Source organism: Lissotriton helveticus, chromosome 9 (assembly GCF_964261635.1).
Source record: "Lissotriton helveticus chromosome 9, aLisHel1.1, whole genome shotgun sequence".
Lineage (NCBI taxonomy): Eukaryota > Metazoa > Chordata > Amphibia > Caudata > Salamandridae > Lissotriton > Lissotriton helveticus.
Genome location: NC_136070.1, coordinates 1,158,628,376 through 1,158,655,250, shown reverse-complemented (window position 1 = coordinate 1,158,655,250; position 26,875 = coordinate 1,158,628,376). Strand labels below are relative to the sequence as shown.

At 41.6% G+C, this 26,875-nt stretch overlaps 1 protein-coding gene across 1 annotated transcript in view; it reads right to left on the bottom strand.

Moving 5' to 3' along the window:
- The window catches only part of SUSD3 (sushi domain containing 3), a 295,748-nt gene that overhangs the window by 25,706 nt on the left and 243,167 nt on the right, over positions 1 to 26,875 (bottom strand). Inside the window, exon 4 of the mRNA XM_078662411.1 lies at positions 5,851 to 6,015. Coding sequence (XP_078518537.1) covers positions 5,851 to 6,015 — 165 coding nt within the window. The remainder of the gene's footprint in view (positions 1 to 5,850; positions 6,016 to 26,875) is intronic.

The window sequence follows — 26,875 nt, the reverse complement described above, 5'->3', positions numbered from 1 at the left end:
CCAGTAACACCTCTAAGAATAAAATTTAACACAATGCAGTGCAAGCCGCCGCGTTGTGTTATTTTTTTACAAAGCCACTTATGATGACTCAAATCGCAATTTGTGTGGCTTTGTAAATGTATACTAGAATTTTGCATCATGGATGCACCACAAAAGTGTTGCACCCATGACGCAAAATGTTAGTAAATCTGGCCTTAATTTCCCTCTGTCTCATACTGTAAATGTTTTGAAAATTAAATGCATCTCTAAAAGGTTAACATAACTGTGCAATTCAAACTATGTTTCGCATGTAGAGGAACGTAAACGGTAACTTTTCAAAAGTAAATATACAGGCATTTCCTGTGTTCTGTTTCATCACTCTGAACAAAAGTTCTTCAGCGCGCCTGGTGCTCTGCGGGCATTCTTCTTGACGTCCGGTGAGAGGCAAAGTATTGTGGGAGTCTTGGAAAGTTGCAAAGCATGGTGGGAGCGTCGTGATGTCACACGCACGCACGCCGGCGGCCACCTTTAATGAGTAATTTCAATGATTTTTACCGATTTTAATTGTCGTTTGAGTGAGGTTTCATTTCTCTCACCATCTACGTACAAAATTTAGTATTTCGAGTGCGGATTACATCGGTGACTCGCGCACCTTATTAAAAGTAAGCACGATACTTTATATTTAAGCATATTGTGTGTGACTTTACATCGGTGATTCGCACACCTTTTACTTCAAATAATTCTCTAATTTGTCCACAAACACATTTATTGTATATATATATATATACAGCCACAATTTATTTTAATTTATTAAGATACATATTTTATTTAAATATTGCAATGTCAAATATTTTAGCACCACCATATTTTCCACCTGTTGCTGGCGAACCTAAAATGGAGTGGGATCTATGGTATCCTATGTTTTTAGCTTATGTCGAAGTTTTAGAGGAGGATGGCTGCTCTCCCAAAAGAAAACTTGATTTGTTAAGACATTGTTTAGGTGGTCAAGGCATCAAAGAGTTCGCAAATTTACCTCCTACTGAAGGTTCGAAAGAAACAAATGTATTTGAATGTGCCATTAAACAATTGAGCACCAGATTTGGAAAGAAAATTAACATAGTGATGGAGAGGTATAAATGTTATTCTCGTGCTCAGAAAGAAGATGAATCTATAGAAAACAATGTATCTGCTTTATGTTCTCTAGCTGATTCCTGTGCATTTGATACTTTCAACTATGAACAAGTACTTACATACCAAATAATGATGAAAAGCAAGAGCAAAAAGATACAAGAGAGATTGTGGTTAGGCACAGAATCCTCCTTAAGTGCTGTGGTTAACATTGCCAAAGATATTGAGCAATCAGAAAAGTTTGTCAGTGAAATCAGAGGTCAAACACAAAGCCAAACTCTAAAAATACAGGATCCTGTATCAGAGGTATCTCTAGTAAAGAACCAATCAATGCCTAAAAAAAACTCCATTTCCTAATAAAAAAGACTTTGGAGTTAAAGACAATAAATTTGGCAATAGAAGAAAGTTTATAATTTGCTACAGATGTGGTAGTTTTGATCTCGTAGGAAACAACAAGGGATGTCCAGCGTGGAACAAAATTTGCGACAAATGTAAAAGAACAGTTCATTTTGGGAAAATGTGCAGATCTTCTCAGAAAGTTAACTGTGTCACCTGTCAAGAAGAAGAGATTTCTGCAGAATTCAGCGAATTCAACTGCATTTCATGTGTTTGTAACAATAATTGTATTGGTCTTCCATCGTGTGTAGTATTGATTGATAGGAAAAAGGTACCAATGATGGTTGATTTATGTGCCTGGTATTCAATAATTGGAAAAAATGTTTATGAAGAACTATGGGGAACTAAAGAATTCCTACCCCCAGATATCAAAGCTGGTGGTTACTCTGGACACAAGATTGATTTAGAAGGATTTATATGGGCTGATTTGGATTTTAAGGGGAGAAGAAACAGGGGCAAAGTATACGTAGCCACCAAAGGAGTATCCATACTAGGATGGCCTCACCAGCAAGAGATGGGTATAAAGTTAGGTTCCAATGCTTCACCACCTTTGGTGGTTAAAAGCCAATAATTCATACGATCCTGCTTTGGATTTTTCTCAAGTTAGGGAACATGTTCAAAGATACCAGGAAAAAATGAACAAAAGGGGTCCCACGCATTATTCTTCAAACCATAAGGTCCGAGTGGGAGATTTTGTACGTGTTAAGTTTTGTGATTCAACCAACAGGAGATGGTCCAGATAGTCTGATCCCATTAAAGTGATCGAAGTGTTTAGTAAAGCAGTTAGAGTAGAAGGTGGTAAGATTTGGAATTTCAGGCGCTTACCTATGTGTAGATCCAACGATTTAGGAAGTAAATCACAAATAGTTCCACAAACTTCAAGGAACATTGAGGAGGAAGATTTTCAAAATTGTTTAGATACTCTTGGTTGCTTTGACTCCAATCCCAATGTTTCTGATTCATGTTCTAATGATCCTAATGTTGAATCAAGTCCTGTCCCTGTTGTATACCAAAGTGCTGTTCCTGTAGAATGTATACCTGTACTTGACGAACAGGTGATTGAACCTAGGAGAAGTTCTCGCATCAGAAATTCACCTGTTAAAATGAAAGATTTTGTTCGATTTTAACTGTTTACTTTACTATAAGCAATTCAGTAAATTAGTAATTCTCATATGGTAGTTTTAGTTATTATTTTTATTTATCTTGCATTACATTTATGAGTATTATTACACATGTTTTTTGGGGGTTTTTTCTTTCAAAAGGGGAAGGTGTGTAGTGTTCTTCATATTACGTTATCTTGGAATGCTCCTTGCATTCTTGTTACTGTGTTCCATTTGAGGCAGTTGTCAGATCTTCTCTCGACATCTGACCGGAGTGGTTGTCAAGCTGTCTTCTTATAACAATAAACTTACTTGCAACCCACAACATCGTATGGAAGTGATTACTTCATAATCCAACCTCAGTCATCGGATTCCTTACCACTCTAGGTTGTGATTATAACCACTTTGTCCCGGATTCATTTTTGGAATCTTAGTATATAAATCTATCTATCTGTGATAAGATCCAAAACATCTGGCATGGTACCAGGCCTCAAGATCCAGATTTGCATTTCTATTTAAAAGAATCAGAGACTGTTGTGGGGCTGAGCCTTGCATTCACACAGTGTTAAGTTGACATGAGCTTATTAGAAGTTTAAACACCATTTTTCCTTTCTACTGCCTTTTGCACATGGCACACACTTTATTAAATGTTTAGAGTTTAGCAGAGTGTTTTGCTTCACTCGAGAATAACATGTTTTTCTATATTAGCAGCCTTGCTTGGTAAACTTAGTCTGAACAGTGAGTGCCGAGGCCTTCAAGGTTATTTCAACACAATGGTTGTTGTTCAGACTGGTCAGCGCACGTTCTAGACATAACACATATGCAGCTGTGGCTACCTATGAGATTGGCGCATTTAATAATGCACTGCGTAGGCATGATCACACACACTTGGAGAACATTTGTATGCTGAGAGCTGGTACAGAATCTGATGTGATCCACTTCTGCTAAATACCAGAGGTATGGGTCCGCCTATGTAATCCCAAGAGACCTTCTGTAGATATAAAATAACCTACTAGCAAGGGAGGGTGAAATATAGGTATATTTTAAACCTATTTCCATTTAGCATTATAACATGCTTTCTCCCTTTGTATTTTATGGAATAGTAACTATGCTGACAATCTTGTTCCTGATAATATGTCTGCTTGTATTAGCTAAGATGCTGCGCATGATAACACGGCGTTAGAAATAAATATTTCAAACTTGCACGTGTCTTCTTTTACTCCCTGTTTTGGACTGGTATGAGAGTATAATGAAAGAGTGTTCATGTGTTCCAAATTGCCTGAGGTAATCTAAGTTCCATGTTCTGGGTTTTCCAATCATTGGTATTTTGGAAGAGCCAATGAGACACTGATGCTAGTCTGGTAGGGGATGTTGAGTACTAAGGTGAGTTTTGGTACACCCTAATTCACTGAGGTTCCAAGTCTCTAGGCACAGTTCTATGAAGGAGCAGAATCCCTGCTACAAGACCTAGAAAGTTTTTTTATGAGCGTAAATGACATTTACCATCAATCAGATTGATTGCTTAGAAGTAAACATCTCAAGTATTTGATCTGCTAAGGAATAATAACACTTGGGTTAATGAATTTTAACTTATTTATAATATTAAAAAATACAAAAGTATGCAATCACATTATTTCTTCAATATAATTTATAAGTGGGAAATATCAGGTTGATAGTATTAAGATGTGTACTGTAAAAAATAACATAACTTATGATGTGGTCTCCCAACTAATTTCTATCTAGGTTTGCTGGCACTGGAATTCTGTGTGATAAATAGTGTCCCAGAGTGTGTGCTTTCGCACTTAAACTTGTACTGTGCGATGATTTCACCTAATTGGTGTATTTATCTTTCCAGTAAAGCCATGATACATGGTGCAGGAAGTGCATCAGTGGATGTTAAATGCCATATTTGGACTGCTGTCTGCATTTACACCACCCACATTTATGACAAAAATGTAATGTGCCAGTGAGCATCATTGTACTCTCAGTGGGCTGCAGTTTAAAAGTACTACAGTGTCAATTGGCAAGTGGCCGTGCTTGTGTCATGTAGCAAATCCTACATTTATATTTTAATTAAGTGATCCCTAATGTATTCCCAGGAATCCCCAAAAGGGAGAATGCCTAATATAAAAAAGTGGGCATGCTAGTTACTGGAAAAGGTATGCCCCCAGTGAGCAGGTCCAAAAAAACAGTTTGACACTCTATACTTAAGGCCACATTTTCCATGAACAGGCCTGTTTATAATACAATAATTATTTCCTATTTTTCCTTGAGAACATGACAGAGCAGTATGTTCCACTCAGTTTTCAAAAACTGATTCCATGATGAAATAGATTTTTGCTAACTTTATAAAATTATACTCTGTGCTGACTGATAGAACTTGTTTGCCTTACAGCCTTGCTCCAGAACCTGAATACACAGTTAATGACAGCCCCCCCAGGTAGATAATGGCTTGATCTCTGCCAGCAGGAAGGTAGTAGTGATGTTAATCATAACCACATAGCAGTTATTAACCTGTGCAGCTTGCTTGGCCTTTGAAACCTCTGCTCCATGGCGGTCAGCATGGAATCATTCCTGGGTCCCAGTCAACCATGAACAGTAACTTCTGATTGAAGCTTTCAATTTTCTAGGCACTTTTTTGCCTTGAAACTTTAAACAATCATATAATTTGTTCCATTTAACTGATTTTGATTCTATTCACACCTTATTGGCTCAATAAATTATTTTACTTTATTCTTCCACATTCTTTTTTGGCTTTAGAATTCTTTGTTTCTCTTTGAAATTAACATGCATTTCTAATACATACAACCTACTTCTTATTGTGCTGAACATGGCTTTGTGGATGTCATTTGTATTTTAGGGCCATGGGTGTTGGCTGTGGGAAGGCTACTCCTGCATGGAACAACCTATTTAAAAAAATTGTTTCCACAGTAATCTTTATTTCCTAGTCAGAAAGTGTAACAAACGCTAGCCATATTTCGGAAAAATAATGCAATCCTTTCTCATATGTAATGCTTAGGCGTTCAATGTGAGTGAGCTTCTCTTAGTCCTCAAACTTTTATAACACCAATGTATTTATGCTGCCAAATTGTTATTCTAAATACATTCATCAACTGTAATACCGTGTCCTTTTATTGAAGCCAACTTAAATTCGGACCCAAAAATCAAATGTTTGTTTTTCTTGTTATTGTGAGTTGCATAAGACTGCCATGGTATCCAGAGTGGGGTTACTTTGCAATGGACATACCTGCAGAAACCTTCATTATCGTATGCCATATTTTCCCATTCATCAAATGGTAGTTTATTCCTGAGATGCTTATTATTATTATTATTCCTGCTTTTGTAACCAAAATAGGCAGCTTGCATGGTTTCCAATTCTTCGAATTCTGGTTGATGCCAAAATTGCGTTTCCCTGCAGAAAAACAGAATGGGAGAAATGGATATCTGGCATAGAAAGTAAAGAGAAAATTGCTAGGGTGTTAAACTTTTTGTAGCGTTGCATGGGAAGTTTATGGAGACCTCAAAACCCACCTCCTACATCTTCAAAACACTGTCAGCTGACTACCGAGAACTATGGGCCAGATGTAGGAGAGCAAATACCGGTCGGTAACGGCCGAATTCGGCCGTTACCGACCGGTATTTAGGATTCGGCATGTAGGGGCCATCATTTTACAGAATCGGTAAATTTACCGAATCGGTAAATTTACCGATTCGGTAAATCCACATGTAGGTGTCACTCCTAAGAGTGCCACCGGTCCCTAAGAGTCGGTATTTTACCACCCAATCCTATTGTGACACACAGACAGGCCCTTAGGGCATGCATGTGTGCCACATGTTTCACGTGCCTGTATTCGGGGTGCTAGAGGGTGTCAAAGTGACACCCCCTGCACCCTTGCAGGATTCGGTATTTACTGATTCGGTAAATACCGAATCAGTATTGCCCATTGATTCCTATGGGCTTCAAGGCCCATAGGAATCAATGGGCAATACGATTCGGTATTTACCGAATCGGTAAATACCGAATGTTACCGATTCGGTAATTGAAAAATACAATTTTCCTACATCTCCCAACTTCTAATTTACCGATTCATAAATACCAAATCGGTAAAATTCGGTATTTATGAATCGGTAAATTAGAATTACCTACATCTGGCCCTATGTCTCTGGGACACCTGGTGTCTAATGAGATCCCTGTCCTGCCAAGTACCATACTGTAAATATGTGCACGTTTGTGAACATGCTCTGCATGTACTATAAAAATGTATTAATAATGCTATGAATTATTAGATACTGAGTGACTGTACCCGGCACTTCAGTGGAGATGTATAAATATAGTTATGAAGAATGTTCCACTGAGTGCTCGACAGTCTATGAAATGTAAATGCCTACAACTATTATTATGTGTCAGCCAGGCATCAGAGAATGGGCAGGCAACACAATTTTAGATATTTATGACAAAAAGGTAGTATAGTCTCCCACAGAGCGGCAATAAAGCTGCAACTCTGCGGTAAACACTCATCACATCTTCAGATCTTTAGTTCTCCCACATATTCATGAAACCCTATGGGCCAGATTCATAAAGTGATTTATTGCCATACACTTCCACTTACACACAGCAATTGCTTCATTTATTATGCATGACATTTATTCACAAAAGGATACCTTTCAGGTGTAAAGGATTTTACTGTTGCTCCCATTGATTTCAATAGAGGCAGCAAGTAACACTAACACATAGGGAAACATAAAATGCATTGCATTCAATGACATTTTCAAGTAATCTTTATTCAAATAATTGATGCTATTCTTTTTTTTTTAAATGTTAACTTGTGGTTTGACTGGGGTGTGAGCACTGTTCAAGTAGCAACAACAATTCTTTTCAAGGTGAGGCACAAGCCAACTCTAAATTAACCTGTGTTCAACCCTCTGGTACTTGGCACAGAGCAGCTAGGCTTCACTTAGAGGCAATGTGTAAAGAATTTGTGCAGCACTTCAAACAGTAATAACGTTAAAAACACTACACAAAAAGACCCCACAAAAAATTTGAAAAGTAGAGATTTATACCAAGAACGAAATGACAAAAATCCAATCAGTAGAATCGGAGGCTGAATACAGCCTATTCAAGCGTAGGTGGGGCGGTGCCCAGCTCCTCCTTCCCATCCTGCCAATGATGTCCCATCCAGGCACACTTAAGTCCCCTATGGTGTGTGGCTGTCTAGGAGACATACTTAAAGGCAAAGTGTCAACTACACCCTGTCATGTGACCCACAGGTAGGGCACCAAACGGCTAAGTCATGAAAATCCCAACTTTCTAAAAGTGGCAATTTCGAAATTGTAATTTAGGGGCTGATTACGATGACGTGGGACCACCACCGACAGCCCGTCAGTGGCAGTCCCACCGCCATTGTTACCATGTTCTCCGCCCGCCATATTACAATGATGGGACGATGGTTGGCGGGCGGAAAGACCGACCACCACACATCTGACAGCCTCCTAGCGGCAGAGGGGGATGTATTCCCTACAATACCATGCACCGCCAAAGAGATTACAATGTCCCTTTCCGCCCGCTTTTTCAGTGCGGTATACCAGCCATGACAAGGCAGGAGGAAATGGACTTCCTTCTTTCCCCCTGGACCTCAGCTGTGGTTTTAGGTGCCCCCATACATATCCCTGCACCATGTGGCAGGCACCACATGTTGCCTGTCATGCAGTCCAGTGATATGTTAAGTGTCACCTATTTGCACTGCGGCATGTGCTGCAGCCAGCAGCACCCGCCGCAATGCACAACATAGGCATTGCAACCGCAGTGGTGGCGGTCGCATACTAATGCCTCTGGCGGGACCACCAACAGCCTTTTGGGCGATCCCATTTGTGAAAGGGTGGCTGAAGGGTGAAAGTCCTTGAGCCTGCCGTTGCGGCCGAGGGGGATGTATTCCCTACAATGGTGGTGGTGCTGCCTGCCAGGCACAGTCATAGGGATTACAATGTCCCTTTCCGCCCGCCTTTTCAGTGCGGTTAACCCGCCATTAAAAGGCAGGAGGAAAGGGACTTACCCCTTACCCCCTGGACCTCAGCTGTGGATTTTGGGAGGCACCTATGGTGCCCCCTGCATATCCTTTCACCATGTGGCAGGCATTGCATGGTGCCTGCCACATAGAGCAGGGATATGCTAAGTGTCCCTTTTTTGCACTGCGGCATGTGCTGCAGCCAGCAGCCCCTGCCGCAATGCCTATGTTATTGCGACCGCCGTGGTGGTCGCATCCTAATGCCTCTGGCGGGACCGCCGACAGCCTGTCGGGCGGAATCATTTGTGAAAGGGTGGCTGTCGGACATAAGTCAGACCGCCATCCTAATGAGCTTCTTAAAATCAAACTTCACCATAAGTTAAAAGTTGTCATTTCAATTATAAAGACACCAAACATGAAAAGTTACATGCTCCAATTTGGAAATTACAGCTTATTTGAGGTAGTGAGGTAACACCATTATTGTCCTATGGGAGAGGTATGCCTTGCAATAGTGAAAAACTAATTTTAAAGTTTTTCACTATCACAATATGTAAAAGTAAAAGGTACACATCCTACGTTTTAAATACACTGCACCCAGCTCTCTGAGCAGACCAGGGCCTAATGCACACACAAAGAAGAGAGACTATGTGTTCCAAAATCACCGTGATTCTGAGACAGGAAAACCACCAAAAGTTTCAAAACTGCCCTCACACACAGTACACTGTGTCATGCTTTATCATAGGGATGCTTACACACCTCTGCACACGCCACGTAGTCCCTCTTCTTTGTGTGTGTATTACATCGTTACTGGAGGTCAAAGTGGGACCCTTTCTCCTCCTACCCCTTACTCATTGTGGTGGTTGACCAGGGCCTATCCTGGGGGTGACTTACTTGCATTAAAAAGAAAGGCTTGGGCCTGGCAAAATGTTTATTTTGCTGGGTCAAAATGACAGTTGAAAACTGTACCCACAGGCTGCAATGGCAGGCCTGGGACAAGTTTAAACTGCTACTTACGTGTGTGGAGCAATCAGTGCTGAAGTCCCACTAGTAGCATTTAACTTATAGGCCCTGGGCACAGGTATTGACACCTTACTAGAGACTTACAAGTAAATAAAATATGCCAATTAGAATTAAGCCTATTCTACCATGTTTTAAGGAAATAACACACACACTTTAGAACTGTTTAGCAGAGGTAAAGTGTGCAGAGTCCTAAGGCTAGCAAAAATGTAGTCATCAAAATAGGATGAAGGTAAAAATGTGGTGGGTAAACCATGCCTAGGCCGGTCTGACAATACGTTTTCAATGAATTACATTTTAAGCAATAGTTTCTTTTAGTTAAATTAAAATCACAGTAAAACAATACAGAACGTTAATCCAAGATTGTGACCCATTCAACACAAATGATACTATTAAGGATTGATGATTTAAATACAATTTTAAAAAAGTTATTTAATATTGAATATTATTTCAAATTTTAGTGGTGGTGTATTGTCCCCTGTTACTGTGGTAGTCCCAGGTGAATGGGAGTTCAGGAAGTGTGCTATATTTTTCAAGTTTAGAAATTTACAATGATTTCTCTTAAGGTGTCCTCTTACGTTTTGTAGGGAGCTCTGTGCCTCACTAGTGCATATCTTTACAAACAGCTGGAAAGTTACTATTACTTTCTTTTCTGCTGTAAATTCAGTCGTGCCAAGGGGGATGATGGACGGAGCGTCTGAGCAAATCAAACACTCACCCCCAGTCAACTGATCTGGGTTTAATCCATCACCATTCTTTAAATTCAGTCGTGGCCATTCTGCCCCTCATTTGAGAGGGTGGAGACACGTACGTCTACATCTAGGAGTAAATTCATACATGTAAATAGTAAATTTCATACTTGAGGAGGTGTACACCTAGGTGTAGGTGCAGATGTGCATCTGAGGAGATCTATTCTATACATGTTATGTTATGTTATGTTATAACAATTTTTTAATGCGCTCAGCGACCCCAGCGAAGGGGCATCCCGGCGCAGAGACAACGGAGCAACACAACATAACAAGGAAACAGTGCCACGGAGAGGAAGCTAAAACAAGAAAGTCTTGATGGCTCTGCGGAAGGACAACAGGTCCTCAAGCAGCCGGATTTCGACTGGGAGGGACATGAAAAATTACCTTTGTGAATAGTGTCTCATGCAGTCAGATGTAATATTCCCTTTGTGAATCGGATCCAAAATGTCAAGCTGAGTAATACGGAGTCTTATTTTCTTCCTCTTCAGTTGTAAATTAGTCATAATTCTGGTTCAAGGAGAACTACGAAATCGACAAGGTAAAATAGATATCCAGATGTATTATGGAATCAAAATGTCATAGGAACTGAAAGGCATGTTTGTGAACAGGTAGTAGTCCATGGCACATAAGGGCCTCAGCCCAACAACCCCTTCAGCCTTTTTCAACACACCATGGGCTTTAGATGAAGAGGCAGGAGAATACCACATATATGTACAATAGAATACCTTGTACTGTTTAACATGATCATATTTCGTCTGTACCATGAGCAACTTGCTTTCTAGCTACCTATGTTTTTAGTTTGTTTTATATTCTTCATAAGATTATATGAATAATAATAATTACATTGACAAGACATTAGTCCGCCCATATCCTTATCACCCCCTTTGTCTGGAACTAATGGTAATGCTTCATAAAAACATATAAGTAGAAATGTATGCAATTGATTCACGTGGAATATAGGCTTAATGTAAATATTTGCAATTCTTGAAAGGAACATTGGATGCATATTCTGGCAAAATACTAGACACATAACTGTGGAAAGGTCTAACTTAAACATTGATTATCATGCAGTGATAAACTTACAGTTTTAGTAAAAACTGATCCTTTCCAAAGGGGAATCACAGATATAAAACTCAGGTTGAAAACAAGTTACTTATAAGAGGCCCAAAGGAAGGCAGAACAACCAAACCTCTCCTTCCTGGCCCTAGATCCATACTGTGTAATATGAAAAAGGGGGTTTCAGGGAGATAAAAGACTGAGTGGAGCCACTGGGATTTAAACCCGTAACCTTCATGTCAAACACAGGTCATTGCACTGACTACGTTAGCCCCAGCTGGATGCCTGCACATTTATCACCCTAACTTGATTTACTCATAAATAATATATTGTCAACTTAACATACAACCTTCAACTTAAAATATACGGAGGGACACCAAATCACCTACTAAAATCTGATTCGCCGCATATTTTTGTTCTTGTTTAATGTGAGCAGCCCGTTAATGTATTCATAAGCTACAATGACTTCTGTAGTCAGAACATCCTTGCTTCAAACCTTTAAACAGGTGCTCTGAAATAGGTGTTACCATGTAGCAATTCCTTAGATGATTATCTATGCTTCCAAGTTATAAATCAGATACTTGAAAATACACTTCTTGTGGCTTGCAATCTTAGATACAGGAGAAACAAAAGTACTAGACTATAAATATCAGATTTTCCAATTTACTTCTCGGTTCATGGGTCTTAAAATGACCAATCCGAACTCGCTGAATCTCTCAGGAAATAATGGATGAGGAAGCTGGCAATGGCTGGAGGCAGCTGTTCTCTCACAGCACATATTATTTACCACCCTCAAGAAAGTGTTCATTTCTTATGGAGCAATGCAGTGGACACATATTCACCCCAACCGTGGTCTTCGCAGATTACATTTCACTTTCTACTTCAGTAAAGCTGCAGCTCTACTTGTCTTCACCTGTGATGCATTCCTATAAGTTGGTAACCTCATAAGTCAATGCTACTGGTAAACCCACAAGTTCAGGACGTTCCTGGACCTTCTCACCAAGATACAAAAGTTCCAAAAACGCCAAACAGTAGATCCATGCAACCATTGTTTTATTCAACTGGTCAACATGACCTAAACTATCCAGATGACAGGGCAAGAAAAACCTACAAAGAGATGTATAACATACCTTAAAAACGGAGACAAAGGTGCCTAACTGGAGTGGAGAACAATGGATGAGAAAGAAGCATATTATGACATTTTGACACCCAGCACCATCATAGAAGTTTTGAATGGTCTTGCTCTCTACAACTAAGTAATGAAAGACAACCTCTCACCCCTCTAATAAGGAAATGCAAGGAATGTATTCCAGGAAATCTTTGATAACAACTACAGAAGGTGGATCACCTAAGCACATTTTATCACCATTTTATTGCCCCAACTTCGCTCGATGGGACGACATTTGGCGACTGTGCCTCGAAAGAGGAAGGCTCGGTCGGGTGGCCGCTCCTTCCGTTTACTGGCTGCCAAGCTCTGGAACGCTTTGCCACTTTCCATTCGTGCCATGAACACTACCGGGCCTTCCGTAAGGCCATAAAAACTCATCTTTTCCCTTCACTAACCTCCTTCTGGTCATCAGCCTCAATGTTCTGCTTCAGCGCTGGGGCGCCTCTTTGCTGACGTAGCTGTGCGCTTTACAAAACGTGCTAACATAACATAACAAAGAAATAATGAAAGCAACATGATGGCATCCAACCCTAAAGCAGGACCGGCTTTATCGCTAGTGGTGCCCGGTGCATCAATCTTTGTTGGCATCCCCCCACATTGACCTCCTTTTCCATGGATTCCTTCACTACCACTCTCTAAATGTGCCCCTCTTCTTTCTATAGCCCCTCTCTCATAGGTGATTCATTTGTTTTGTAGTGCTACTCATACCAATTAATTATATGTGTAGATCAATGTATAGGGAATGTTCCATAAGACAAAGAAGACTACAAGGTGTAGAAGTCACATGCCATCCATACTGTTAGGTAGTATATTTTTAAGAGTCCTTGGTCTGGAGAAGCACAAACTTGGGGTTTAAAACATAACACACTAGTTGGCTTTACTAATAAGAGTTTATTTCTACCCAAATTAACCATTTTCAGCAATACTAGGATAAGTAGAGACTGGGAGAAAAAATATAATGTTCTAACCAATACCATACAGTTTGCATGCAGCTCTTTGATGACCGCTCATAGCTAACTTATGAACTGAAAGTAACAAAGGATCTCTCTGACAAAAGTAGTAACCAACTGAGGTCACTACATAACATGCAATTCTATAATCTGCATAATACACATTATTTGCAGCTGCACAGTAATCCTCTGCGCTCCTTTATGATTAATAAAAACTACCAATAGACACATTTCCAATCTCTCTCCACCAGGTATATTAATCACCAGAGTTTTATTGACATTTGTATTGGTGCCTGAAAACTGCTAGACACACAGGGAACTTTGCAGTAGGTGCTTTTGAACGAGTAAGATATTTCAAAACGCAGCGCCCCCTCGAGTTTGGTGTCAGGATTGGCAGCGCCCTAAATCTGGCCCTGCCCTGGAGCACGCATTTTAGGATCTGCACTCAAATTCTTGAGCTCAAAACTAACTCATATGAAACTAATCCCAGATCTCCCCAAGATATGCTATATAGTGTAAAGCCCAAACATTTCTCTTACTGGAAATGCTCTTTCCTAAAACACCATTCATGCCAGCATTAGTTTAACTTTCGATGTGATTCATTGGTCTACAAAATCCAAATTTGTAAACTAAACTGAAAATCTAGGGTTATCCATGAATATCTGTGGGTAAATCTTTGACTCCGAAAAAAAAATGGGCTCTCTTTACTCCATACTATGACACGAAGACAGCGATTGAAGACAGCAATTTGCTGTGTTCGGTAGGGTTAGGTGGTAATCACTGTTGCACAATATAGTCAGCACCCCTAAGATTCTTTTGGCTTGCAGTGTAATTGCCCTGCTTAGTAAAACCAGCAGCCTTCTTCCCTTCTTCACCCTGACTTTTTTCCTGGCAATGCTCCCCCTCTCAAAACTATTATCCCCCTGTCATTCCCTGCCGTTTGTAAATGTGAATGTTAAATATCTTGGATAAGAGAATACCATGCACAACACCTCGTTGTAATTCCATGTCCGCGCAGTTATTCCCCAGTCTGAGGAGTTTAACTCATAATTTCGAGGTACTGATGCGGAGGTTCCACACAGTAATAGAAAGCACAGAGTCTGCACCCCACCAGTGAAGAGCAACTCATAAACAGGACCATAGTGAACTCAGGGACTGCTCTTCTTGTGGACAGGAGTGTTATTCACTGAGTGCGTTACAAACGGTTGGTATTAAATGTAAAGCTAAGCTTGCCATGGGATCTGATCTGTGAATAATTATTAGCTTGCAAAGTGTAAATAAGGGTTCAAACTCTGTTTAGATAGACAACGCACACAATGGAGTAGCAAGGGCACCGTGGGCTTAATGCAAGCAAAGCTATTTGGCCCATCCCTTGATTTGTTAGTTAAAAAATACTTAATTGGGATGTTATGTTATTTTAATTTAATATCGCAGACAAATCACCCCATGGGGTATCACGGTGCTAAGGATAGGCACAGCAGCCAGACCAGAGAGCAAGATTAAAATAGGTGAGTCTTTAATCATTTCTTGCACGCACCTCCTAGCGCTGGGCTCCAGAGCCACGGCACCTCTTGCAATTTTCATAGCTACAGGTACATCAGCTGCATGTACTTTCTCTAGGATGGGATCATGCAAGCGGGCTCTGACACCTGCTTCATAGATGTGGAAGTTTCCAGCCAGCAACTTCAAATGTGGCAAATGTGGAAAAGACCAGCACAGCCCCACCTGATGCATAAACCTCTAGATATATGCTGCAAATTCACCTTTGCATATGGCAGTGAATGCCCGGAGCCTGTTTCGCTCTCATTGACCATAGCATAAGCTCTCAAAGCCCCACCTCATGGTGGAAGAGGAAACAGAGACAGGTCCCAGGAAGGAGCTAGTAAACACATTTTGAGCAACCTAAGCAGACTTGCAGGTCACACTGGACCCCAGTGCCATTGCACTAGCTTCATAAGTTCATCACTGATAGCTCTGCCCCTGGGTGCACATCACAACTAAATCACATTCAGGTGTAACAACGAAAGGGAATAATCACACAGAACAAAGCGGAAGACATTCTGTATGTTTGAGAAATTGGCCAGCTGACAATGACCTACAGTGTTCCTTTGGGGTCCTTATCTCACCTCTGATAGATAAGTCATAGCAAAAACAGCAACCCTTTGAAACAATATGTGAGGTGTTATAAATAACAGCCCAACATAAACCAACACGTTTAATAAAAAGGTAGCTTAAAGTTCCAAATCCGTTTAGTTAAAAATACAAAATGTACTAAGCAACATTAAGAAGCCTAGGAACAACGAAAAAATATTATTGAATCAGCAAATCAAAAGTTATAGCATACAATGAAATTGAGGAGGGAGATGAATGGTAACAGGTGTAGATAAAGTACACGAAAATGATTATTTTATCCAGTATGTCCACTGGCAGATAAAAGGGCATTTAGAAAGTTCATTGATAATGGATTAGCCTGCAGCAGGCCAGTTTACCGATAATATTAATACTCAGAGAAACTTAAGTGCAAGTTGGGGGTTGGAGGGCACATCACAACCACTCAAGCCTGCTTAGTCAATTCCACTCTTATGTAGGAAGGTCTTTGAGGAAAACATTGTTCCTCTTAGTTTCACAAGACTCTCTAGTTCCCAACACACAGATCTTCAGGTCTCAACCCACAGATCTAGAGGAGGCTGGGTAAACAAAGTGGAAGCATCAAATACTGGAAACAAGGACTCTACCCATTTAAGAAATCTACAATTTGGTTTTCAAGTGCTTATCACATATTTCTGTTGTATGGTGATCTTATGTTTGTCAGTGATGCATGAGCCACAGTTGAGACTTTCGCAGCCTGCAATAGGGGAAAGAGGTCTTTCATTCAGAGTACATACTGATCTCATTGCAAAAGAAAAGACTTCCATAATTCTTGTGCGATTGCAACAATGTAGCAAGTAAACAACTATAGCCCGAACATTTGGTAACAAATATACTGTAGCACTATAGGAACAATGCACTGAGTAATGGCATACTGCTGTACCAGAAATGTAAGAGTTTTCTGAATTATGTAAATGACTAATTTGTAAAATAAATAAATAAGGCAGCGGGCCAAAGTGTCTCTTAGGAGAATGCAGATGGAACCACCAAATGGAGTATGAGGACCCACCTCAAACAATAGTCACAATCCTTGTCAGGGTGAACACCTAAAGTCCGTAAATAAACCTATGCTTAACTCACTAGTAGCTTGGAACCAAAAGGTCAGGCTAAACGTAGAGTAAAAACACATCATTAGAAACCCTGCAAACCACTTTAGAAACATAGAAAATGTTTCATGAATAAAATGTCATCAAAATGACAATAATTCACTAAGTAAAACTGAATATATGAGTTTTTAAATGTTTGCACAACACTGGGTCAAATTTAAAAGTTTAGGAAGACCACAATGGAGCCCTGGTCAGATACAGGGACCAGATTCGTCCCATTTGAAAGTGTACCATTCTGACTTAAAAACTTTTATGAAGATAAAGTAGCCATTGACAAGTCAGCGGTGGTGAAAGTTGTAAGCTGGATCCAAAGTAGGATTTGAGGCCTTTGTCCACTGTTTGGGAAAATACACATCTCACCACAAGCCATCAGCAGTCAGGTGCCAGCTGACACTGGCAGGAAAGCATTTTGGTTTAAGGAAGGAAAATTAAAACATTCTAAAAGAATAATTTACGAAATAGTAATATAAAATCCGACTTCACCATTAAGTTGGACTTAATCATTAATAACCCAAGTCCTTGAACTATTTTTCTAGCTGCTCCCAAACTGAACTTATCACTTATTAAATATAAACCAGTGTTAACCTATGGGAGAGTCAGACTTGCCACAGTGAAAAACTACTTTGGAGGCTTTTTACTGCTAGGACATATAAAACATGTAATATACATGCCCTACTTTTTGATACCATGCACCTTGTGCTATGGACTTTTAATGCCTACCTTAGCAGTGACTTATAAGTATTAGAAAGTAACATTCAGGCCTGCCCAAAGGTATATTTTGCCATGTCGAAGTGGTAGTCTAATATTTATAAGTCACTGCTAAGGTAGACATTAAAAGTCCATAGGACAATGTGCATGGTATCAAAAAGTAAGACATGTATATTACATGTTTTATATGTCCTGGCAGTAAAAAGGCGACCTTTGACCCTGCTCGCAGGCAGGTCGCTCCCCACGCCACCACACGGCCTCCAGCTGCCTCGTGTCCTGCTTCCTGCCGCCCGCTGGTTCCCTGACGTTTCCCCATCCCTTCCCGCCGCTGCGTCCCTGCGGCCCAGCCCCCCTGCTCCCCATTGGCCACCCGGCTCCCACCTCCCAGCTGATCCTCCCTCCCTATCCCCCTCTTATGGAGGCCGCGCGCAGCGGACGCGCCGCTGGCGCACCACTGCCGCGCCAAAGGCAAGCCCGTTTGCGCCCGTCTGTGCCCAGCGCCAGAACCCCTGTACCCCGCAAAACCCGCGAACGCCACAACACCAGACTCCGCTACGACGCCAGCACCCTCCACGCACTCAACACCGGCCGAAACCACACCTGCTTCCAAGCCGCCCCGCAACGGACTCACGGACCTTTCTCCTGCCACACCTGCAGCTTCACCTGCGACAGAACCACCAAACCCCCAAGGACTGGACCCAACCACCTCCGCTGCATACTCCTCAACACCCGCTCCGCACGCAAACACGCCGTCGAGCTCTGGGATCTGCTCAACACCTCCGCCCCAGACGTGGCCTTCCTGACCGAGACCTGGTGGAACGACTCCTCGGCGCCCGCCATAGCCATCCCAGACGGCTACAAGATCACCGGCAGGGATTGCGCCAACGGAATCGGCGGAGGAATAGCCATCGTCCACAAGTCCACCCTCAAGGTCGCCACCCACGCAGACGACACCCTCAACACCGCCAAACACCTGCACTTCCGGATCCACAACGACTCCAACACCACCCTCAGAGGAACATTCATCTACAGACCACCGGGAACCCGAGCCCAATTCAGCGACTCCATCGCCGACCTCGCCAGCACCCAGGCACTCGCCTCCACGGACTACATCCTCCTCGGGGACCTGAATTTCCACCTCGAGAACAACAACGACGCCAACTCCACCACCCTGATCGATAATCTCGCCAACCACGGCCTCAGACAACTTGTCACCGCACCCACCCACGCCGCTGGCCACACGCTGGCCCCCATCTTCTCCACAGGCACCCAAGTCGCCTTCAACCACACCACCGAACTCCACTGGACCGACCACCACTGCATCTATTTCACCTTCAACAAACCAACCACGCACCACAGCACCCAACAGCTACCTCGCGGCTGCTGGAGCAAAGTCACAGAAGATCAGCTGATCACCACCCTTGCCCAAAACCCACCCACTGACCCTACCAACCCAGACATCGCAGCCCGCAACCTCAGACAGTGGATCGACGACTGCGCCAACACCCTCGCCCCCTCAAGAAACCCTCCAACAACCACGCCAGCAAGAGAGCCACCTGATTCACCGACGAGCTGCAGGCCTCCAAACGCGCAGGCCCGAAACTGGAGAAGATATGGCTCCGTGAACGCACTCCGGACAACCACGCAGCCCACAAGGACGCCACCCGCAGACATCACCACCTCATCAGATTAGCTAAGAGATCCTCCTTCAAAGACCGCCTAGACAACAACGAACACGACAAAAAGAGCTCTTCAGCATTGTAAAGGAACTCTCCAACCCCAGCGCCAACGCCAACGACATACCGCCCTCACAAGAACTGTGCGACTCACTAGCCATCTTCTTCCACTGCAAGATCGCTGACATCCATGACAGCTTCAACACCATGACCGTCCCGACTACGCCAGACCCCACCTCCCCTGAGAACACCACCAGCACCAACCGCCTGGTCCAACGTCAATGAGGACGAGACACGCAAGGTCATGAACTCCATCCACTCAGGATCTCCGTCGGACCCGTGCCCACACCACGTATTCAACAAAGCAGACGCTGCCATCGCACCCCAACTACAGAAGGTCATCAACATCTCCTTCGAAACAGCGACATTCCCGGAAAGCTGGAAACACGCCGAAATCAACGCCCTCCTCAAGAAGCCCAAGGCGGACCGCAAGGACCTCACGAACTTCCGGGCCATCTCCCTGCTCCCGTTCCCGGCGAAGGTCATCGAGAAAATCATCAACATGCAACTGGCCCGCCACCTGGAAGACACCAACATCTTAGACCCATCCCAGTCCGGATTCAGACGCACCACAGCACCGAGACAGTCATCATCGCCGCCACAGACGACATCAGGCGCCAACTAGATAAGGGCAAAACATCAGCCCTCATCCTCCTGGACATGTCAGCTGCCTTCAACATGGTCTGCCATCGCACTCTGAAGACACGCCTCCTAGAAGCCGGAATCCAAGAGAAGGCCCTTGACTGGACCACGTCCTTCCTCTCCGGCAGAACCGAGAGCGTCCTCCTCCCGCCCTTCTGATCCGAGGCCACCGACATCATCTGTGGCGTCCCCAGGGCTCATCCCTCAGCCCGACGCTGTTCAACATCTACATGGCCCCCCTCGCACAAGTGGCCCGCCAGCACAACCTCAACATCATCTCCTACACCGAGGACACCCAGCTCATCCTCTGCCTCATCAAGGACCTACACACCGCCAAAACCAACCTCCACGAGGGAATGAAGGCCGTCGCCGACTGGATGAGGAACAGCCAGCTGAAGCAGTACTCGGACAAGACAGAGGTACTCATCCTCGGACCCACCCCCTCAGCCTGGGACGACTCCTGGTGGTCGACCACACTGGGAACAGCACCGACACCCACCGACCATGCACGCAACCTTGGATTCATCCTCGACTCCTCCCTCTCCATGTCTAGACAAGTCGGCGCCGTCTCCTCCTCCTGCTACAACACCCTCCGCATGCTCTGCAGGATTTACAAGTGGATCCCAACCGAAACAAGAAGAATAGTGACACCGGCCCTCGTCAGCAGCAGACTGGACTACGGCAACGCACTCTACGCAGGAATCCCAGCCAAACACCCACGACGACTACGACGCATCCAAAACGCTTCCGCCCGACTGATCATCAACGTCCCCCGCCGCAGCCACATCACCCCCCACCTGAGAGACCTACACTGGCTCCCTGTAGTAACTCCAATTTTAATATGAACAGAAGCAGAGGACGTAGTTGTTAAGTATAAGTAGAAGTTTATTCTACAGGCAAGATAATACATGCAGCTCCAGTAAAGGTACATCAAGAATGCCCCCAGCTCTACCAGTTACTGTTGCCCAGCACCCAACATTCCTATTACACCTATCACATTCTAATTAAAGGAACATGCCATTACTACACATCCTCCTTCTTAATAAAAGAAACAAAAAGAGCATACAAAAAAAACAAAATACAAAAACAACATATACATCATTAACCAACTATAATGAATTCCTAACGCTCTGAACCCAACAATTTACACAATAAAATTAATTTGGTAAATTCCGCTTCTTCCTAAGTGAACGGAACAGAAAATGTGAACTCACCCACAACCATCCCCCCTTTTCAAAATGCAGAGAAAAGAAAAAACAAATCAACAATAAACATGTTACCAACATTTGATAATTAATAATTAAATTTCAATGTTTCGAACATAGTTAACTTGAATATCACTATCATCAGACTCAGAACCTGATGAATTATCTTCATATTGAATATAATTAACTTTTTTTTTTTTGGACAATTTCTTATTTTTCCGGTTGTAAACCCTTGAGAAATGACCCACCAATCCGCATTCTATACATTTTGCATGTTTAGCAGGGCACCTCTCAAAAGAAGCGGCATGTGAGTAACTCCCACATCTAAAACACACCACATCACTGAATTTCTCCCTTTCATTACCGTCAGTAAATTTCTTCCTGTCACCACCCTCCCATTCCTTCCTATCACGAAAATCATTATTTCCACCCTCCAATTTATCTTTATATCCTGCTTTCTTCTCCACTACCTTGGCTACTACTTCCCCCACCACCTTGTTATCCTGTGACAAAATGACTTTAGCACATCGGTCAGACAATTCTGCTTTTTTAACTAAAGCCACTATTTCTTTAAGACATTTGTCTCCCTCTACCCACAGTTTATCCTGTAATACCTTATTCTTAGTATACATCACCACCTGGTCACGTATAAAGTCATCATGTAACTGAGCAAATTCACATTTCCTTGCCAATTTTCTCAAAGCCGAAACAAATTCCTCTACTGTCTCATTTTCCCCTTGCTTCCTATGGAAAAATGCATGTCTAGTTACAGCAATTGACACTGAGGGAGAGAAATGATCATCCAAATCCATCAGAGCACATTCAAAAACATCAGAATTACCTTCCACACTTTTGTGTGAGTGCATATCCTGAAAAATACGCAAACCCTCCGGACCGAGCGAATATAACAACATCCTCTTCTTCCTTTCCGGTGAGAACGTACCATTTACGTCCTCTAAATTCGCTATATAGTTTAAAAAATAAGCCTTCCAATCCAACCAAGCAATCAACGGTTCTCCAGGAATAGCTAGAAATTCTTTGGGGGAATTGATTTGTAAATTTGAAGTTAAAGGTACCCCCGATGAACCCTTGTCCCTAGTACCTGAACTCCCGGCTACCACAGACATACTCAAAAAACTAAATCAGAAAAGATTTAAAAAAAAAAAAAAAAACACTCAAATCAAACACTAAACTAACGACTCGGTGAAAGATAAATTATTGAATACAACCACTTCGTGAATGATGAACCAGTAAATATAACCACTTCGTGAATGAAAAGTTAGTAAATAACTAATACCTCTTGAAATTACCACATCTCATGAACTTAAAACACTCAACTAACCACCTTGTGAGTGATGAATTAGTAAATAACTAACTCCTCAAGAACCTTCAAAACATCATGAAACCTCTGCTGCATGCATACTCCAAGAAATCTCTACTGTATGTATGATTTGACAATCAAAATACACTTCGTGAAAAAATCACAGCAAACTACAGGCATGAACGTTAATACCACTGACACACAGTGTGCGCGTCACCAGCAACAAAGTAAAACGATTCTCCTCCAAATGCTTTCACTGTCGCTTTACTCCAAACCAGGTTCTCCCAGGTCTTTTCCTTTTTAAATTCAATAGTCCCGAATGTCGAACAAAGTTCAGTTTCTTGCAAGGTTCACAGTTGTGATATCAAGGCCATGAAAAGAAACGAAGAAAATGCTTCCCGGCTTTTTTTTTTCTACGAGGTTACTATGGGAACAGTCACAACGAAGATGGCCGCCGAAAGTGACCAGCAGCGTGAAAACGTGATGACGCTACTGATGGAGCGAGATAGAAAACAAAATTTTGTTTAAACTCGCAAAGTCACATTTCCATAACATGAATAAAATTATTAATGATTTGTGATATGTCGTGCTAATACAACCTAGATTAAACTTTACACGTGGGGGGGACTAACATGTGTGCTCATAAACGTGCATAAATGTTGCATCTTTTTGTTCGTGCAAAATAATAAAATAATTTATTGTTTTCGTTTTTGTCATTACTAACTGCTGCATATTTAAAATAAGCATGTGCTTGTTTTGCTTTTTCTTGTCTGTGTGATGTCATTTCTACTATTCTAGGTGCATATGGGTCTCATAGAAAAACGGAGACTGGTAAATATAAACGCTGCTTTATTTGTTTGCAATGGCTAGGTAACATTTTGATTAATCGGGTGGGCTAATTATTTAGTAAACCATGGGGTGGATACAGAATATACTTTATTTCTTACATTAATACTTTTCTTGTGTTTGTTTTATACTAGAAATCATAAGTTGCCTGCTTTTGAGGCCTAGCTATTTGAGCCGCAAAATGAGAGTTGAACTATAATTTCTGCAGAAAGTCACGAGACGCCCATTCTGAATTAAAACGTTTATTGAAGCTACATTCACAAAGCAAAAACTGATGAGCTGACATCATTCTGTCGGACATGGCCAAGGTCGAAAGTGAACTTTTTGTCAGTCCTTAACTTGGCATCCGCGGAAGTTGCACTGTAAGACTATGGAAGCTGCGAGGATGACTTAAAACAAAGTTGCAATCGCAGGAAGCCTCTGGCTTCACGTGGAAGAGACAATGGTCTTTGTAAGACATGATTTTGTGGAACTTTTTAAGAATTGGGTGACATGTCACTTGTCACTCTCAGCCAATGGGACGTCGAGTATTTCTGAAAACTTTCCTTTGCTAGTTTAGTTAGCGTAGAAAGGTATAAAAAGTCATGCCCTTAGGGTTGGGCTGGCTGCTGCTTTCTGACTTTCCGATGAGGGTGATGTGCTGCTGGACTTTGCGTGGAGCACGTAAGAATCCTCAAAGATCTTTACTTTAATTTCTGTCTATTTAGCTCAGTTAGGAAAATATGTTTTAGAAATGCTAAACTTTATATAATTCTTTGAAGTTAATTCAATTGCTTAAATTGTATTTTTCTTATTTCTTACCATCATGCTTGCTTTATTGCAAATAAATTTCATTTATAAAACTTACAACATATATACCATAATTTAGAAAATAAAATCTTACTTTTGACAAACAAGCTGGTCTTGGTTATTTAGAAGTATAGGTTACCTTTAGCTAGATCACGTCGCCTATGGTGGTCGTTTAAATGATTGGGTTTTATTCTAATGACAATATTCTTTCTGCAAATGTATAAATATGTATATAGTGTATAGATAATGTGTATATAGATTTATTCTGACCACCTGATTCAGTAGGCCCAAAATATATCAGGTTCATAAATGGGTCCATATTTAGTATAGAATTTTGTTTATAGGTTATGAAGTTGGGTAGCGTATTTTATGATATATTTTCTATAGCCCGCTGGATCAATTATCTGGTAGCAGAGGATGGTTTCTAAGGGGTAACCAAGGTAACATGTTGGTTGCTAAGGATTGCGTCATGGTATGAAAATAGGATTAATGTTTTAACACTTGTTAAGTTCGTTTTTCGTGCCTATCTGTAAGCTATACCGGTATAGATTGTGTGGCGAGAAATTAGTCACGCAAGCCATCTGTTCGTTTGTAGTGATATCGCCGAGTATCACAAGAGGTATCGCCGTGTACCATAGTGTTGTCGCCGAGCAGCACAGTTTTAGGGCTAGGTCTGAATCTTGTATAGTGAGGATTTTCTAAGAAATCAAAGCAGCATGAGAATAGGGACAAAGCGCCTTCCATAAAACTCACTGTGATGAGAGTATTAGTTATATCCGAGCTTGAGTGAAGGGTAAAATTTAACGTCGGTGCATGATTATCTATAAACAGGTTAGAGTCCTGTACGGGTACATGTTTCATATCTATAAACAGGTGAGAGCCCTGTACGGATAACGTCGTTATTTTGCTAACGGTGCATGATTTCTATAAACAGGTGAGAGTCCTGTACGGATTTCGTGTGTGTTTGAATTTAGGGAATTTTCCGTGTAAAAGTGCGAGTTTGAGTTGTATTTTATGTTCAAGTGGAACTCTTAGAACTTTCACTTCGCGGTGGGTTCAGAGCAAAGCGAGTTCATAATTATACTTGCTTGAAGGGTGGGGTAAGGTTACTCTACTGACAATTGAATATTATCCTTAGTGTGAATAGCGCCGTCTATTCCGAAGTGTGGATACTTGAATGTATGTAAACTATCCTAATTAGTGAAACGAACAGATGTTGTCTTTATAAGTCATTGTTAAGAATTAATTTACACTGAAAAGTGTTCTTAAAATGGCGCTGTGAAAAGATTTTGTGAAGGAGGGGTAAGCGCCAGGAGTGAGAAGCGAGAAACCGCAGCTGCTGTGTACGTCACAGAGCCGCGCTGGGATTGGGTGACCTACGTCACAAGCTGTATTCTGATTGGCTCCTGAGTCTCTGACGGCCTGTGAGCTGATTGGTCCTTAGGAAAATCTCCAAAATTATTGGTCGAGCTGAAAAGTGACGCAGCTCAACTGCCATTGGCTTGTTGGTGTGTTTCGCGCACGGATTGGTTGTTTTTGCGGAACATCCAGGAAATATTTTACGAACGATTTTGTGAAATAAATTTTACTTTTGAAAATGAGTTATCATTTTAAACATGTTGAGAAAAAGACAACATTATTTCAGAAATTCAAGAATTTATTTTCACCTGACAAGAAAATCGAAACGCGAGGTGGTAAACTACTTCATAAATATAAAACACCTGCAGCGTACATGGAAGGTGAATACGGATATCATACTGTCTTATGGTTCGACAGTTGGAAACGCTATACTAAAAACGATGGTGTTTTGGCTTGGCCTGATGATGGTTCATTTAATGTAAGAGTTTTAAGAAACTTACGAGAGAAAATGAATGCTCTTGTTCCAAAACCGAGACCAACTCAATTTGAAGCTTTAGTTGAGTGGGAAGATGAGATGTATCAGTTACAAAGAGAAGCTAGTGGAATTAAAAGACCTTCTAAAAATCCATCATGGAAAAGAGAAACTCATGAAGATAGATTACGAATGTGGAGACAGGGAAACATGAGTGAAGGATTGTATTTAATTCATGAAATGGTAATGGGTTCTCCTACAGGAAAATCTATGGAAAGTGAATCTGAGGATGCAATTATGGAAGAAATATATACAACTGCTAGAAATAAACAGCCTAATCAGCCTTTGAGACCTCCTAGATCATGGTCTACTCCGGTGGTTTCTACTGAAACTTCACCGAGTGCACCTCCAATTAGCGAAGCTCCTAAACTTTATCCAAATAATTGTGAAATCACTGAAACTCCTAGAAGATCAGAATTTGAGAATGCTCGAAATGAGGGTAGACATTTTTCAATGACTCCAAGAGCAAGGGAACCTCCAAAAGATTATACAAGAGAAACAAGAAATGTTGAGGATGATGATTATAATGAATACTTAAGGTCTAAAGAAGAATTAATCAAAAGAATGACAAAAGGCATGGAAGCTGTCACAGTTCCAGTAACAATAGGTCCTGTTCAGCCTGTATTTGATCAAAGAAATACAAACAAAACTGGATTAACTATTCCTTTAAATACAGAAATTCAAAAGCCTGTTGAAAAATTTTATTCAGACTTGACTGAATTAAACACTTCTAGATCGAGAATGCCTGATTTAACCTTTAATGAGGATTTATCTCCAAAAACACCAATGGGTGCTATGTCAGATGTAGGAAGTCCTGAAGTCAGGGTAACTACACCAAAGCTTGATGTGGCCAAATTAAAAGCAAATATTGAAGAATTAATAATTGGAACAATTGGCCCAGATAGTTTAAATTACTATCGGGATGATGAACTATTATT